Genomic DNA, 12,002 nt, shown 5'->3' on the forward strand with positions numbered 1-12,002 from the left:
AAGCAATCTGGATTTCCTAATTTATCTAAGATCAGACACCAGCCCTGACTCCATTACGTTCCAAATTTACCCCGTGTGTCACTCTAGATTCAATGAGGGCAGAACCTGGCCCTGGCTGCATTGACATCAGTGGGGACACTCTGGATTTAGCTCAGGGTCACTGAGATCAGCATCTAGCCCTTTCTTTTTTATTTTTGTGTAAAGTCTGCAAAACGAGCCTTTTATGTCCTTGCGTCCAGATGCTTTTTCTTGCTGCTGCTGCTTTCTCTGCTTCGTTCAGAAACCCTGACCTCACGCTCTCGGTCTGTTTGATTTTGTGTTTGATAAAGACACAGAAACTCATTCACTCACAGCCCACTGCGTGGCTATATATAACACCCAGCGGAAGCCATCAAGTTGGTCGTGACCGAGAAACGTCTTTTCGCTGGTCAGTTTTATTCTTTCAAGAAAGAGGCAGCACCAAAAAAAAATAAAATGGAATCTCAGCTTTAGAGTTGATGGAGAGAAAAGGATTTTTTTTTTTCCACAGAAAATTTCGACAAATAAATTTTACACTCATTAATTATTTTCGGCAGAGAATTTCAACTTTGTGGCAAAAATCTCAAAACCCGAACTGTTTTGATTCAAAGCAGGGCTGTGTAGGAGTTGTCATTCCAGGCCTCGTTCTCTTTGGGCCAGAGTGTATATTCTATGATGCATCCCTGCTAGGGATTCCCATAACACCGTCCCCTCATCGAGAGAGAACATGGTGCATCATGGGAGATGTAGTTCTTCCAAGGAGCCTGCCTCGTAGAGAATGAGGCACCTGAACTCCTGTGGGGCACCACTTGGAAGTTTGGGTGCCTCCTTTCCTGTGGGCCAGGCTCCCGGGCTGAACTCTGCCTCCCCTCCTGGTGAGAGGAGTGACACCAGTTCACACCAGCTGGGGATCTAGCCCCATCAACACCCATGGAGCAACAGATGATTGACCCCAGCTGGGGATCTGGCCCACAGCCTCACACATCTATCCCTACGGTCATCTGTAAGTAACTGTCCAGAAGCAAAAGGCTCAGCGCGTTGACTAAGCGAGCACTAACCCTGGGAGATGCCTCCAAGGTTGTATGATGAAGGGATCTCCTGCCGTTCCCTGCCTCTCCCTTTGCTGCACAGTCAGATCTGACTCTTCAGAGCTGCTGGGTCAGGATGGAGGCGTATTCTGTGTGAGCCGGAGCCTTGAAAGTGATCTTGGCGTAGTGCAGATCCTCGCTCGTGTTACCACCAGCTCTGCTGTCCCCCTGTTGAAGACACAAATCAAGTCACCAGGGCTCCATCTCCCGCTGCCCTCTTTCCAGTCCCTTTAGTGCATTTAAGGGGGAAGTGGGTAAAATGGGGACCCTGGCTTTGTGGTGGGGGATTCGTGTGTGCTATTGTCCCCAGCACACATAGCCTCAGGCCGGTGTGACTCAGCCCCCAGAGGGACCCCCCCAATTGGCTACAGCTTGGGATTGAGAGGCACCGGCAGAGCTGCGTGCGGAGAAGGGAGCCCAGGGCTGGAACAGCAGAGGGGCTGCGAGTTGAGATTTTATCAGTCCACCTGTCTTTCTGCACCCTGATGTGTACATACGTACATGTCTGCCTATCCCCATGTGCACGTCTGTCTGTCTAGATCAGTGGTTCTCAGCCTCTCCAGACTACCGTACCCCTTTCAGGAGTCTGATTTGTCTCGCATTCCCCAAGTTTCACCTCACTCAAAAACTACTGGCTTAAAAAATCAGACATCAAAATACAAAAGCGTCACAGCTACACGATTACTGAAAAATTTCTGCCTTTCTCATTTTTACCATATCATTAGAAAAGCTCAATTGGAATATAAATATTACATTTCAGCGTGGAGTGTACAGAGCAGTATAAACAAGTCACTGTTTGTATGATATTTTAGTTTCTAGTGATTTTGCTGGTGCTTTTTATGTAGCCTGTTGTAAACTGGTGCAAATATCGAGATGAATTGATGCACCCACTGAAGCCCTCGGTGTTGAAAACCACTGGTCTAGATGATAGATAATCTGGTACTCTTTTGCAGCTTCTGTGACTGTAATAGTTAAGGGCTAAAGCACCCCGAACCCTCTCCTGTGTTCCGTTGGTCAGATTTCTACCAGAGTCACAGGGACCACGCCTCAGCACGGTCTTGAAACCAACACTGCCACCCAGTTGAACTCAGGCTCCAATTTTCATGGTCTCACCTTTGCCGGCTGCTGGCGTTGGGTGTCTGGGGAGGAAAAAGGAGGCATGGGTTATTGTTCGAGGAGATGAATGGAGGTGTACGAACTGAACAGAGGACTGGAGAATGTAGATCGGAGGCTCCCATTCCCCCTTGCACCAGTGGGACGGAAGAGAAGTACATTTTGATTGCAGAAAGAACGGGCAGATGGAGTGAGCACGGGAGGAGGAGTAAATACCTTTGCGTCCGCGCAGCAGGAGGTTGGTAACTAAGAGGATGATGCTGACGCCTGCCAGAGCAATCGTGGCTCTGTAGATGGTGAGTTCTGTGCTGGTATCCCGCTTCGATTCCTTTCTGTCGTCTAAATAAAAGGAAGGATGTTAATGTTCCCAGTTCTCTCCTGGGAAGAGCCCTAGGAAGCCATTTCTGGTGGTTTTTGTTGCACTGGATTCTGATCTCACTGGTACCATATCGGTGTGAATGCAGAGTAACTCCGCTGATCCTAATGGAGTCAGGGCTGGATTCTGATCTCAGAGCTCCCAAAGTGAATCTGGAGTAACTCCATTGCAGTGAATGGAGTCCAGTCTGGATTCTGGTCTCCGTGACCCCAGTGTGAATCCAGAGTGACCCCACTGATGCCAAGGGAATTGGGGCCATAGACTGATCTCAGTGATTCTGGGGTGACCCCAGAGTGAGCCCACTGACACCAATGGCGTCACTCCTGATTCTGATCTCAGTGAATCTGGAGTGACCCCGGTGATGTCTGTGGAGTTGCTCCCAAATGGAGGCCACAGAGGAGGGTCCGGTTCGGTTGGTGCAGCGTGTTAGTGGCCAGCTGCCCTCCTGGGGTCTGGGCTAATAGCCAGCAACCTCCATTCATACATGGGACCAACGGGAGCGAATCTCAAGAGACTGACACACCAAAGAGCGTGGTGGGGCCGTGTGGGTCACGGGGCCATTCTGGTCTCTCTCTGGGTCAGCGGCTGCGTGTCTATGGGGCTGTGGGTGTCTGATTTCTGGCACTGTGTGCTCCTCTCTGTGTCTATGGATCTGGGGTCGTGTGTGCCCTTCACTCACCCCTGCATTCAGCAACCAATTTCCTGTTCAACAAACACTGCAAGAAAACTCCCCCAGTCTCCACCAGCGCTTATTAAAAGGCCCTTCGCAGCTGCCAGTATGAGTCTGATCTTCCCGCAGTGAGTCAGCAGGGCCGGGTCATACCTCACCTGCAGCAGGCCAAAGAGCTCAGAGCCAACCCGGGCCAATAGCGAGAGAACAGAGAGAGAGACGTCTCTGAGCGCACGGGAGAAGTGGGGGTCCGGGTTTCTAACCACCTCTCTCACCCCGAGGCACTGACAGGATGTGAGACACACCAGAGCTGCAGTTAGAACAACTCAGCAGACAAACTGCCTCAAATCGCAGGGAGATCGTTCCATATAAACCTGATCCCCCCCACCCCCACTCCCCGCATGATCATCGCTCAGATATTCCTGATCTCCACTCCAGCTTGGAGCCAGCCCCGTGTCCCATTCCTCGCTCCCTGAGCCAGCCCGTCCCCTGCCTTGGGGCCAGAGTGGAGCCAGTACCCCGTAGAGGGGTACTGGCCCCGTGTCCCATTCCCTGCCCCCCTGACTCTCACCAGTCGCACTCTGGTTTCTCCGCATCACTCTCAGCTCGGTGCCTCCTCCCATCCCTGTCTCCCCACGGTCGAGTTCGATGCAGCACTGATAGAGGCCGGAGTCCCGCTCCTGCAGCTCAGCCAGGGTCAGCGTCGCCTTCCCCTGTCTGTGCTCGTCCATCCTGGACACACGGAGCCGCCCCCGGTAGAAGGGGTGGTTAGAATCCAGCGCCAGATCCTCTCCGGATCCCCTGAGCCAAATTATCTTGGCTCTGCTGCCATGTCTGTTCTGGAAGGTGCAGCTCAGGGTCATGTTCTCCCCGGCTGTCATGTGGAGGGACCTGGGCTCCTGGGAAACTCCCAGACCAGCTAGGGAAGAAAGAGAATCTGCATCATACACCAGACAGCACCGTGCAGCTGGATAGACCCGTCCTGGCCTTTAGAGAGAGCATCAGCCACTGTATTCCTGTGTGTAGAGCTAATCTTCCATCTCTCTCTAGTTTAGTAGCAGTTTCTGTCTCTCTGTTCCCTGATTCTCCTTCATCCCTCCACCCATCCTCTGATCCTAGATCCATCCATCTATTCTCCTATCCTAGCTCCATCCATCTGTAGACCCAGCTGGTCATAGACCCATCTCCAGTCCTAGATCCGTCCATCCAAACTCTCATTCCTAGATCCATGTCTGTCAATCCATTCATCCATTCTCGTCCCTCGCTCCCTAGATCCACATCCATCTGTCTATCCCCAGGGAAGATCTGCAATCCCAGATGCTGGATAAATCCAGTAATTTGCTCACCTTATCAAGAGCCGTATCGCTGAGCTCTGTGGCAGACTCACCTGGTTTCTGGGCAGACGCTCCAACATTTGGGATCTGCACTCTCTTGCAACCGGCTGGAATTTCTGCGACAGCTTCGTTTGAATGAAAAAACAGGAGTGGGTGGGTGAGGATCTGTGGCCTGCAAGGTGTAGGAGTTCAGACCAGATGATCATGATGGTCCCTTCTGGCCTTAATGGCTATGAGAATATTTTAGTGCATTTCTGATGGCCACCATCTTGGCCAACACCCTGCGGATTGAACTGGGGACCTCAAAATCTAAAAGCACAAGTTGCTACAGCTTGAGCTAGAAGAGCTGGGGGAAGTAGCCATTTGTATTCTGGGTAGATCAGCAGGGAATGTGATCTCTTAACTCTCACTCTCCAGTGAGTGACACATTCAGTACGGAAATGAACGATCCAGTCTGCACAGCAGCCCTGGGTTGGCAAATCCGATGTTAAATCCAGTCTAGTTGACACTGGCTCCACGTGTTCTGTTTGCAGCATGCTAAAGATTTGTGTGGGGAGCGAGAGATTAGAGACATCTCAGGAAGGGAGGGATAGATCCCATGGGGAGAAGGATGGAGGGACAAGTATTGTCGAGGGAAGGATTGATGGAGGGAAGGATGGGTGGATGGATACTGCACAGGGGTGGATAGAAAACAGAGGGGAGGGTGGATGGATTAGTTTAGATAGATGGGAATGTATAGGGATGGCTAGATACGGCTGTGGGGATGGGGAGGGATGGACAGATGGAGCTGGGGGACTAGACAGACCGACGCCCAGGCTAGCTAGCCAAAAAGTTGCTGACATACCTGCTGCCCAGGTGGGGATGAGGAGGACAATGCAGAGGACGGGGCTCAGAGCTAGCAGCTGCTTCATGGTCCCCGCTGTCTTGGGCAGCTCCGCGGGGCCCGCTCAGCTCCGCCTCAGCATCCTCCGGAAGCGTCAGCCTACGAGGGCCGGTGGAAGCATTTGTGGTCAGCACCTCTGAGATGGGCCGGATAAGGGGGGGAGGAGAGTTACATGTGCGTCTGTGCTATTAAACGTGACAGGGGCCTGTGTACGTGTCTGTGACCATGTGCGACCCCTGCTGGCATGGATCAGCCCCGCTCCTCTGTGTGTCCTGGACCCCAGACCACCCACAGCTGTGGGGGATTCCCCTCTACTCAGAGCTGGGGTGGCCTGTGAATCGGGAGCAGGGGGAGTGGGGTCCCCGTCCCCACACCTCCTTGTAGCTCCCCGTCAGCCTTGGGATGTAGCAGAGGGACAGCTGGCCTGTCTGTAAGGTAGGCGGGTTTGGCACCGTGTGTTTTATTGGGGGGGAGGTGGATGGAAGAGGGTGGAACGATCCGTCCTCAGCGCTTTCGGTCTGTCTGTCAGCAATTCATCCTGTCCATCTGTCTGTGGAGAAGGCCCTGTCTGCATCCACCCATCTCTCCGTCCAACCACCACTCCATCCATCTGTCTGTGGTAGGGCCCTGTCTGCATCTGTCCACCCATTGCTGTGTCCATCCATCCATCGCTCTGTCCATCTGTCTTTGGTAGGGCCCTGTCTCCATCCATGGCTCCATCCATCTGTCTGTGGTAGGGCCCTGTCTGCATCTGTCCACCCATTGCTGTGTCCATCCATCCATCGCTCTGTCCATCTGTCTTTGGTAGGGCCCTGTCTCCATCCATCTGTCTGTGGTAGGGCCCTCTGTCCGTCCATCCATCCATCCATCTGTAATACACTCTCTATTTGTCTATAGTGCTGTCCCCCTCCCCTCTGTAATATGCTCTCTCTTTTCATCCCGCACATCCCATTTTCCCAATCCACCCCCGTCACCTCCAGCTCCCCCCTGACAGTGGAAACCCCCCAGTGATCCTGTCACCGACATGTAGCTCCCAGCTGTCCTTGGGATAGCTGATCTCCTCCAGCGGTCCCTGGAGTCAGCAGCTCCCTCCGGGATCCACTGGGGGATCATTTCGGGGCAGTGAGAGGGGGCTGGGACCCACGGAGCGATAAGGAAACCATCACCACTGGGGGGCCACAGCCCTAAGGCCAGCGGCTGCGTCAGAGAGGCCGAGGGCCCCGGGGATGCAGAAATGAGCCCGTCCTCCTGCTGAACCCAACACCCCTGGTCAGTTTCGCTTTCACACCCACCTGTGCACAGGCCCAGTGATCTCCTGGCTGCCTGGTATCTCAGCAGGCGCCTCCCCCCTCGCCAGCCACAAGAGTTTCCATCTCGCGCCTGGGCTGCTCGCTCCAGAGCAGCCGTTTCTTGTTGTCCCTGGGTCCCGTCTGCTCGATGATCCCGGTCTGCGACTCCTGGGGCGGCTCCCAGCCTGCGAAGAGCATGGGGCGGCTGCCGGCCCCTAGCATCATCTGCTTCGTCTTCCTCGTCCCCTCAATAGCAGCTGGTGAGACAAGCTCAGAGTTATGCGGGCACTGGAGATAGACTCCAGGAGTCGTGGCTTCCAGGCCCCTTGCTCTAACCCACTAGACCCCCACTCCCCGCCCACAGCCCGGGAGAAAACCCAGGAGTCCTGGCTTCCAGCCCTCCCTGCTCTAACCCACTAGACCTGCACTCCCCTCCTAGAGCCCAGGACAGAACCCAGGAGTCCTGGCTCCCAGCCCCCCTCCCCTGCTCTAACCCACCCCCACTCCCCTCCCATAGTGGTATGGAGAGATGGTTTCAGAATACATAGACAGCTGAGGACAGATGGATGGAAAGGGAGAGAGGGGAGGGGTGTTTAGGGGAATAGATGGATAAAGAGAGATGGAGTGGGTGTTTGGGGGTGGATGGATGAAAAGGGAGAGAGATGGAGGGGGGTGGATGGATGGAAAGGGAGAGAGGGAGGGGTTGTTTGGGGTGGATGGATGGATAGATAGGGGAATACGTGCAGGGGTTGTACCGGGATGGATAGGTTTATTCTAGAGGGTTGTCTGGCCTATCATCGTTAAGGTTTAGACCAGCTTTGTCTTTAAAGCTTGACTCTCCTAAGTGCTCTAAAGTCCGCATGGTTACTTGCATTGCCTTGAAATGCGATGTGCTTCCCGGGGCTGCAGGCTGGGGTTCGTGGGTAGCGGGGTAGCGGGGTGTGGAGGGGAATGGGTGGTTCAGGTTAGCGGTGGATGCATGGCTAGGCGGACAGAACTGAGCATGGATGGAGGGAAGGCCAAATAACTGAGGACAGAGGGATGGACAAAGCTGAGGGTGGATGGATGGAGGGAGAGATGGATGGATGGATGGAGCTGAAGACAGACGGACGGATGGATGGAGCTGAAGGTGGATGGATGGATAGGTGGAGCTGAGGACGGACAGACGGGTGGATGGATGAGAGAGCTGAGGATGAATGGACGGACAGACAGGGCTGAGGATGGGTGGGTGGATGGACAGATGGATCTGGGGGTGGCTGGATGGCGCAGGGGATAAACAAGTGGATGGATGGACAGATGGACAGAGCTGAGGACGGATGGATGAGGCTGTGGACAAATGGGTGGGTGGCCAGACAGATGGACAGAGCTGAGGACGAACGGATGGACAGAGCCGATGGTGGATGGACGGAAAGTGCTGAGGACAGACGGGTCTCGGGCTGGGTAGAGCGGTCGAGTGATAGATGATAGACAGACAGACTCTGCTGCGGGAAGGCCAGGGGGACAGACAGACGGACGCGGCCAGCGCCCCGTGACAGCAGCACAGTCCCTGCCCTGTGTCCATCACATGGCTCGTTCTCCCTGCAGGTCTCGGGGTTCAGCAGCTGCCCCCCACGGCGAGCGTCCTGGCCGGGGGCAGCATCACCCTGAGCTGCACCTTCCACAGCCACAACCAGACCGGGACACAAGTCACCTGGGCCAGGGGCTCCCAGGAGGCCATCGTGCTGGACCCCGACCACCCCTTCTACCAGGGGCGGTTGGCCAAGAGCCAGCGGAACCAGCAGGGCCGGGCAGAGGCCACGGTGACCCTGTCAGAGCTGATGGAGAGGGACACAGATCTCTACCACTGCTACATCACCCACCCGCAGGGCGAGCAGGCGAAGGGCACGGGGACCACCCTGACTGTGACGGGCAGAGGTGATTTGGGGGGCTTGGGACATGGGGTCTTTCCTTCTCGGGGGGTGCCGGCTTTGATCTGGGCCCAGGGCAGGGACTGGCTGGCTCAGGAGGGTGGGGAATGGGGCATTTCCCCTCTAGGGGGTGCCAGCCCATGAATCTCCTAACCCCTCATTTCCGTTGTCTAGAGTCCCAGGGGGACGGGAGCTCTGTTCCCAGAACAGCCAACCCGGGGCTGCTGGGTGGTCGGGTCATTCACTTTGCATTGACTGCGCTAAATTCTTCTCTTATTTTTAATTCAAACGAAGCTGTAACAGAAATTCCAGCCAGCTGCAAGAGAGCGCTGGTCCCATATGTCGGAGCATCTGCCCAGAAACCAGGTGAGTTTGCCCCAGAGTTCAGGGTAACTGCTCAAATGACTGGATTTATCCTGTCTCCAGCATTGCCGCTCTTCTCTGGGGGTAGACAGAGCAGTGTGGATGGAGGGCGGGAGGGATAGAAAGGGAGGATGGATGTAGAAAGGAAGGGTGGATAGGTAGCAGGATGGATGGATGGCTCCAGGACTGGAGAATGGATGGACACACCAAGGAGAGTCCGGGAACAGAGAGACAGACACGGCTACGGAACTAGAGAGAGATGGAGGATTAGCTCTACACACAGGAATGCAGCGGCTGATGCTCTCTCTAAAGGCCAGGACGGGTCTACCCTGCCGCACGGGGCTACCCAGTGTGTGATGCGGGTTCTCTCTCTTCCCTAGCTGGTCTGGGAGTTTCCCAGGAGCCCAGGTCCCTCCACATGACAGCCGGGGAGAACATGACCCTGAGCTGCACCTTCCAGAACAGACATGGCAGCAGAGCCAAGATAATTTGGCTCAGGGGATCCGGAGAGGATCTGGAGCTGGATTCTAACCACCCCTTCTACCGGGGGCGGCTCCGTGTGTCCAGGATGGACGAGCACAGACAGGGGAAGGCGACGCTGACCCTGGCTGAGCTGCAGGAGCGGGACTCCGGCCTCTATCAGTGCTGCATCGAACTCGACCGTGGGGAGACAGGGATGGGAGGAGGCACCGAGCTGAGAGTGATGCGGAGAAACCAGAGTGAGACTGGTGAGAGTGAGGGGGGCAGGGAAAGGGGCACGGGGCCTGTCCCCTCCAGGGGGCGTCATCCCAGGAATCTCCTAACCCCTCATTTCTATTGTCTAGGGGCTGCAGGGGAACGTGAGCTCTGTCGGGTCTTTGGGCCCCTCTTTTACCGAGCCATCATCTCCCTGTCATTCATCGTTCTCTTCTCCCTGGGAATCATCCTCAGCCTGCGGCCTTGGAACGGTACCGCCTCCACGCGGGTTCTGCCTTCACTTCCTGTCCCAAACAGTTACATGGCATCATTGCACGGGCTGGTAACCAGCCCCTGCCCCACCCCAGAGCAGCTGCTTCTCAGCACTGTGCGAGGGATCCCCATGTTACCAGGCCCCACAACCCACTCCAGAGGGGCCGTGTCCCAGCGCCGCGTGAGGGGTCCCTGTATAAACATCCCCTGCGTTCTACCCCAGAGGTGGAATCAGTCTCTTTCTGGTATTTATTGGGCTCCATCCCCGTAGCGTTTCCCCCCAGTCTGTTCAGTGACGCTCTTGTTCTGTTTCCCAGCTGTCCCCGTGGATCCCGCAGTGGGTGCTGGCTCCAAGCCGCCCCCGGCACCGGGACAGGTGTCTCTTATTTAGCCCCTCAGGGGGCCAGTCACCGGCCGGATTTTCCCAGCTCCAGGTTCAGAAGCCGTCAGACTTCGCTGGACTCTGAGCCACCTGCCGGGGGCTTCTGCGTGGGCGGGGCTTCTCCGCTTTCCTCTGCTTCTGTCTGTGGGTCTGACCTCCACATCATGGGTGTGAGAAGAACAGTAAAGAAAAGGAAATATTTCTCCAGATTCATTCCGTGTTGGACAATATTTTTCCTTTTACGAATGTAAATTACATGGTGTAATGGAGTCAGCTGCCAGAGAAAACCGAATTCTAGAGAAAAGGTACCTGGTTTATACAGGAAAAACCGGTCTGGAGCAGGCTTGATTTGTCAGAAGGAATTTGCCGATTCAAAGAGACACGTGTTGCAAAAATAGATATATTTCAATGTGTGGAAATAAAATCCATTACGTGAAAATTCCTTTATTCACAATCATGTTATTCCTCGTAGAAAATAAATGACAGGGCGGGGAAGGAACATGGCCCAAGATGAGACACTGAACTGAGGACAGAACCCAGGAGTCCTGGCTCCCAGCACCACTGTACCCACTAGGCCCCACTCCTGTCTCAGAGCCGGGGAGAGAACCGAGGAGTCCTGGCTCCCAGACTGTGCCCCCCGTGCTCTAACCATTAGACCCCACTTCCCTCCCAGTGGGGTGCAGCTACGCACACTCACCAGCCAGCCCCTCACACTGTGCATAGCACCCCCCGCCACCCCGCATCCATCCCTTGTCCCCGGCCTCTCGCTGCAGCCGTCTCAGAGGTGCTCAAAACAAACCCTTCCACCGGCCTCCCCCGGAGGTGACATTTCCGGAGGATGCTGAGGCTGAGCTGAGCTGGCCCCATGGAGTCGCCCAGAGGGCGGGCCTGAGCCCTGTCCTCTGGATTGTCCTCCTCACCCCCACCTGGGAGCGGGTATGTCGGCAAATCCCCCACCTCACGCATCTTTAGCGCACTGCAAACGGGAAGTGTGGAGCCAGCGTAAACTAGACTGGACTGAACATCGGAACATCGAACCCGGGGCTGCTCGGTGGTTGGGTCGTTCATTTTTGACCCATTCCCTGGTGGAACCGTATCTCTCTCTTTCTCGCTGGAATTTATAGAGCTCCATCCCCGTAGCATTTCCCCCCCCCCGCCCAAGGGGTTCAGTGACGCTTTCACTCTGTTTCCCAGATACACCTCCGCGTTCTTATTGGCTGGGCAAAAACTCGCGGGCAGTGGGGCCGGAGGCCCCCTGCCCCCCCAACAATGGCGCCCCTGTCGAGCGGCCCCGGGGAGCGAGCAGAAGGGGCTGTGCAGGAGCAATGGGTACCCGGGAGCTTTGTCACCCCCTAGTGGCCGCTGCCGTTACCGTTCTCCTTGGTACAGGAAACGGCCTGTGGCTCCGGGCGTCGGGCTCCTGGGTGTGGGCAGAGGCGGATTTACAATCAAACACACAGTGCTCCGGCATGGGGCCCCCCAACTACAAGGGGACCCCGGGCCGGGCAGCCCAGCACCGTCCACGACCCCCTGCGGGGGGACCCTTGCGGGGGCAGAAGCTGCGGGGGAGAGCAGGGAGGGAGCCATTTAAGGGCCGTGCTGGAGGTGTGGCGTGCGGGGCGCTCGCCCAG

General features: G+C 55.8%; 2 protein-coding genes across 2 annotated transcripts; one reads left to right on the top strand and one right to left on the bottom strand.

The window, feature by feature from the left end:
* Positions 1–47: 47 nt before the first annotated feature.
* On the top strand, positions 48–10,503 carry LOC144929360 (uncharacterized). Its single transcript, XM_078848683.1, has 6 exons — positions 48–7,031; positions 8,356–8,685; positions 8,973–9,044; positions 9,422–9,769; positions 9,866–9,988; positions 10,307–10,503. The coding sequence occupies exons 1-6, from the start codon at positions 6,920–6,922 to the stop codon at positions 10,378–10,380; spliced, it is 1,059 nt and encodes a 352-aa protein (XP_078704809.1). The 5' UTR covers positions 48–6,919; the 3' UTR covers positions 10,381–10,503.
* On the bottom strand, positions 2,132–5,626 carry LOC144929362 (uncharacterized). Its single transcript, XM_078848685.1, has 4 exons — positions 5,444–5,626; positions 4,653–4,724; positions 3,837–4,184; positions 2,132–2,558 (listed from the first exon to the last, which is right to left on the bottom strand). The coding sequence occupies exons 1-4, from the start codon at positions 5,508–5,510 to the stop codon at positions 2,194–2,196; spliced, it is 852 nt and encodes a 283-aa protein (XP_078704811.1). The 5' UTR covers positions 5,511–5,626; the 3' UTR covers positions 2,132–2,193.
* Positions 10,504–12,002: the final 1,499 nt, after the last annotated feature.

This window comes from Lepidochelys kempii, chromosome 14 (assembly GCF_965140285.1).
Source record: "Lepidochelys kempii isolate rLepKem1 chromosome 14, rLepKem1.hap1, whole genome shotgun sequence".
Lineage (NCBI taxonomy): Eukaryota > Metazoa > Chordata > Testudines > Cheloniidae > Lepidochelys > Lepidochelys kempii.

Excerpts from the sequence above, each read along its gene's own strand:
- LOC144929362 (XM_078848685.1), bottom strand. The coding sequence starts at position 5,510 with ATGAAGCAGCTGCTAGCTCTGAGCCCCGTCCTCTGCATTGTCCTCCTC. Across the intron at positions 4,185-4,652 it reads AGCGTCTGCCCAGAAACCAG|CTGGTCTGGGAGTTTCCCAG; the intron begins GTGAGTCTGCCA and ends TTTCTTCCCTAG. Across the intron at positions 2,559-3,836 it reads GAGAAACCAGAGTGCGACTG|ACGACAGAAAGGAATCGAAG; the intron begins GTGAGAGTCAGG and ends CCTTTTATTTAG.
- LOC144929360 (XM_078848683.1), top strand. The coding sequence starts at position 6,920 with ATGATCCCGGTCTGCGACTCCTGGGGCGGCTCCCAGCCTGCGAAGAGC. Across the intron at positions 8,686-8,972 it reads CCTGACTGTGACGGGCAGAG|CTGTAACAGAAATTCCAGCC; the intron begins GTGATTTGGGGG and ends ATTCAAACGAAG. Across the intron at positions 9,989-10,306 it reads CAGCCTGCGGCCTTGGAACG|CTGTCCCCGTGGATCCCGCA; the intron begins GTACCGCCTCCA and ends TCTGTTTCCCAG.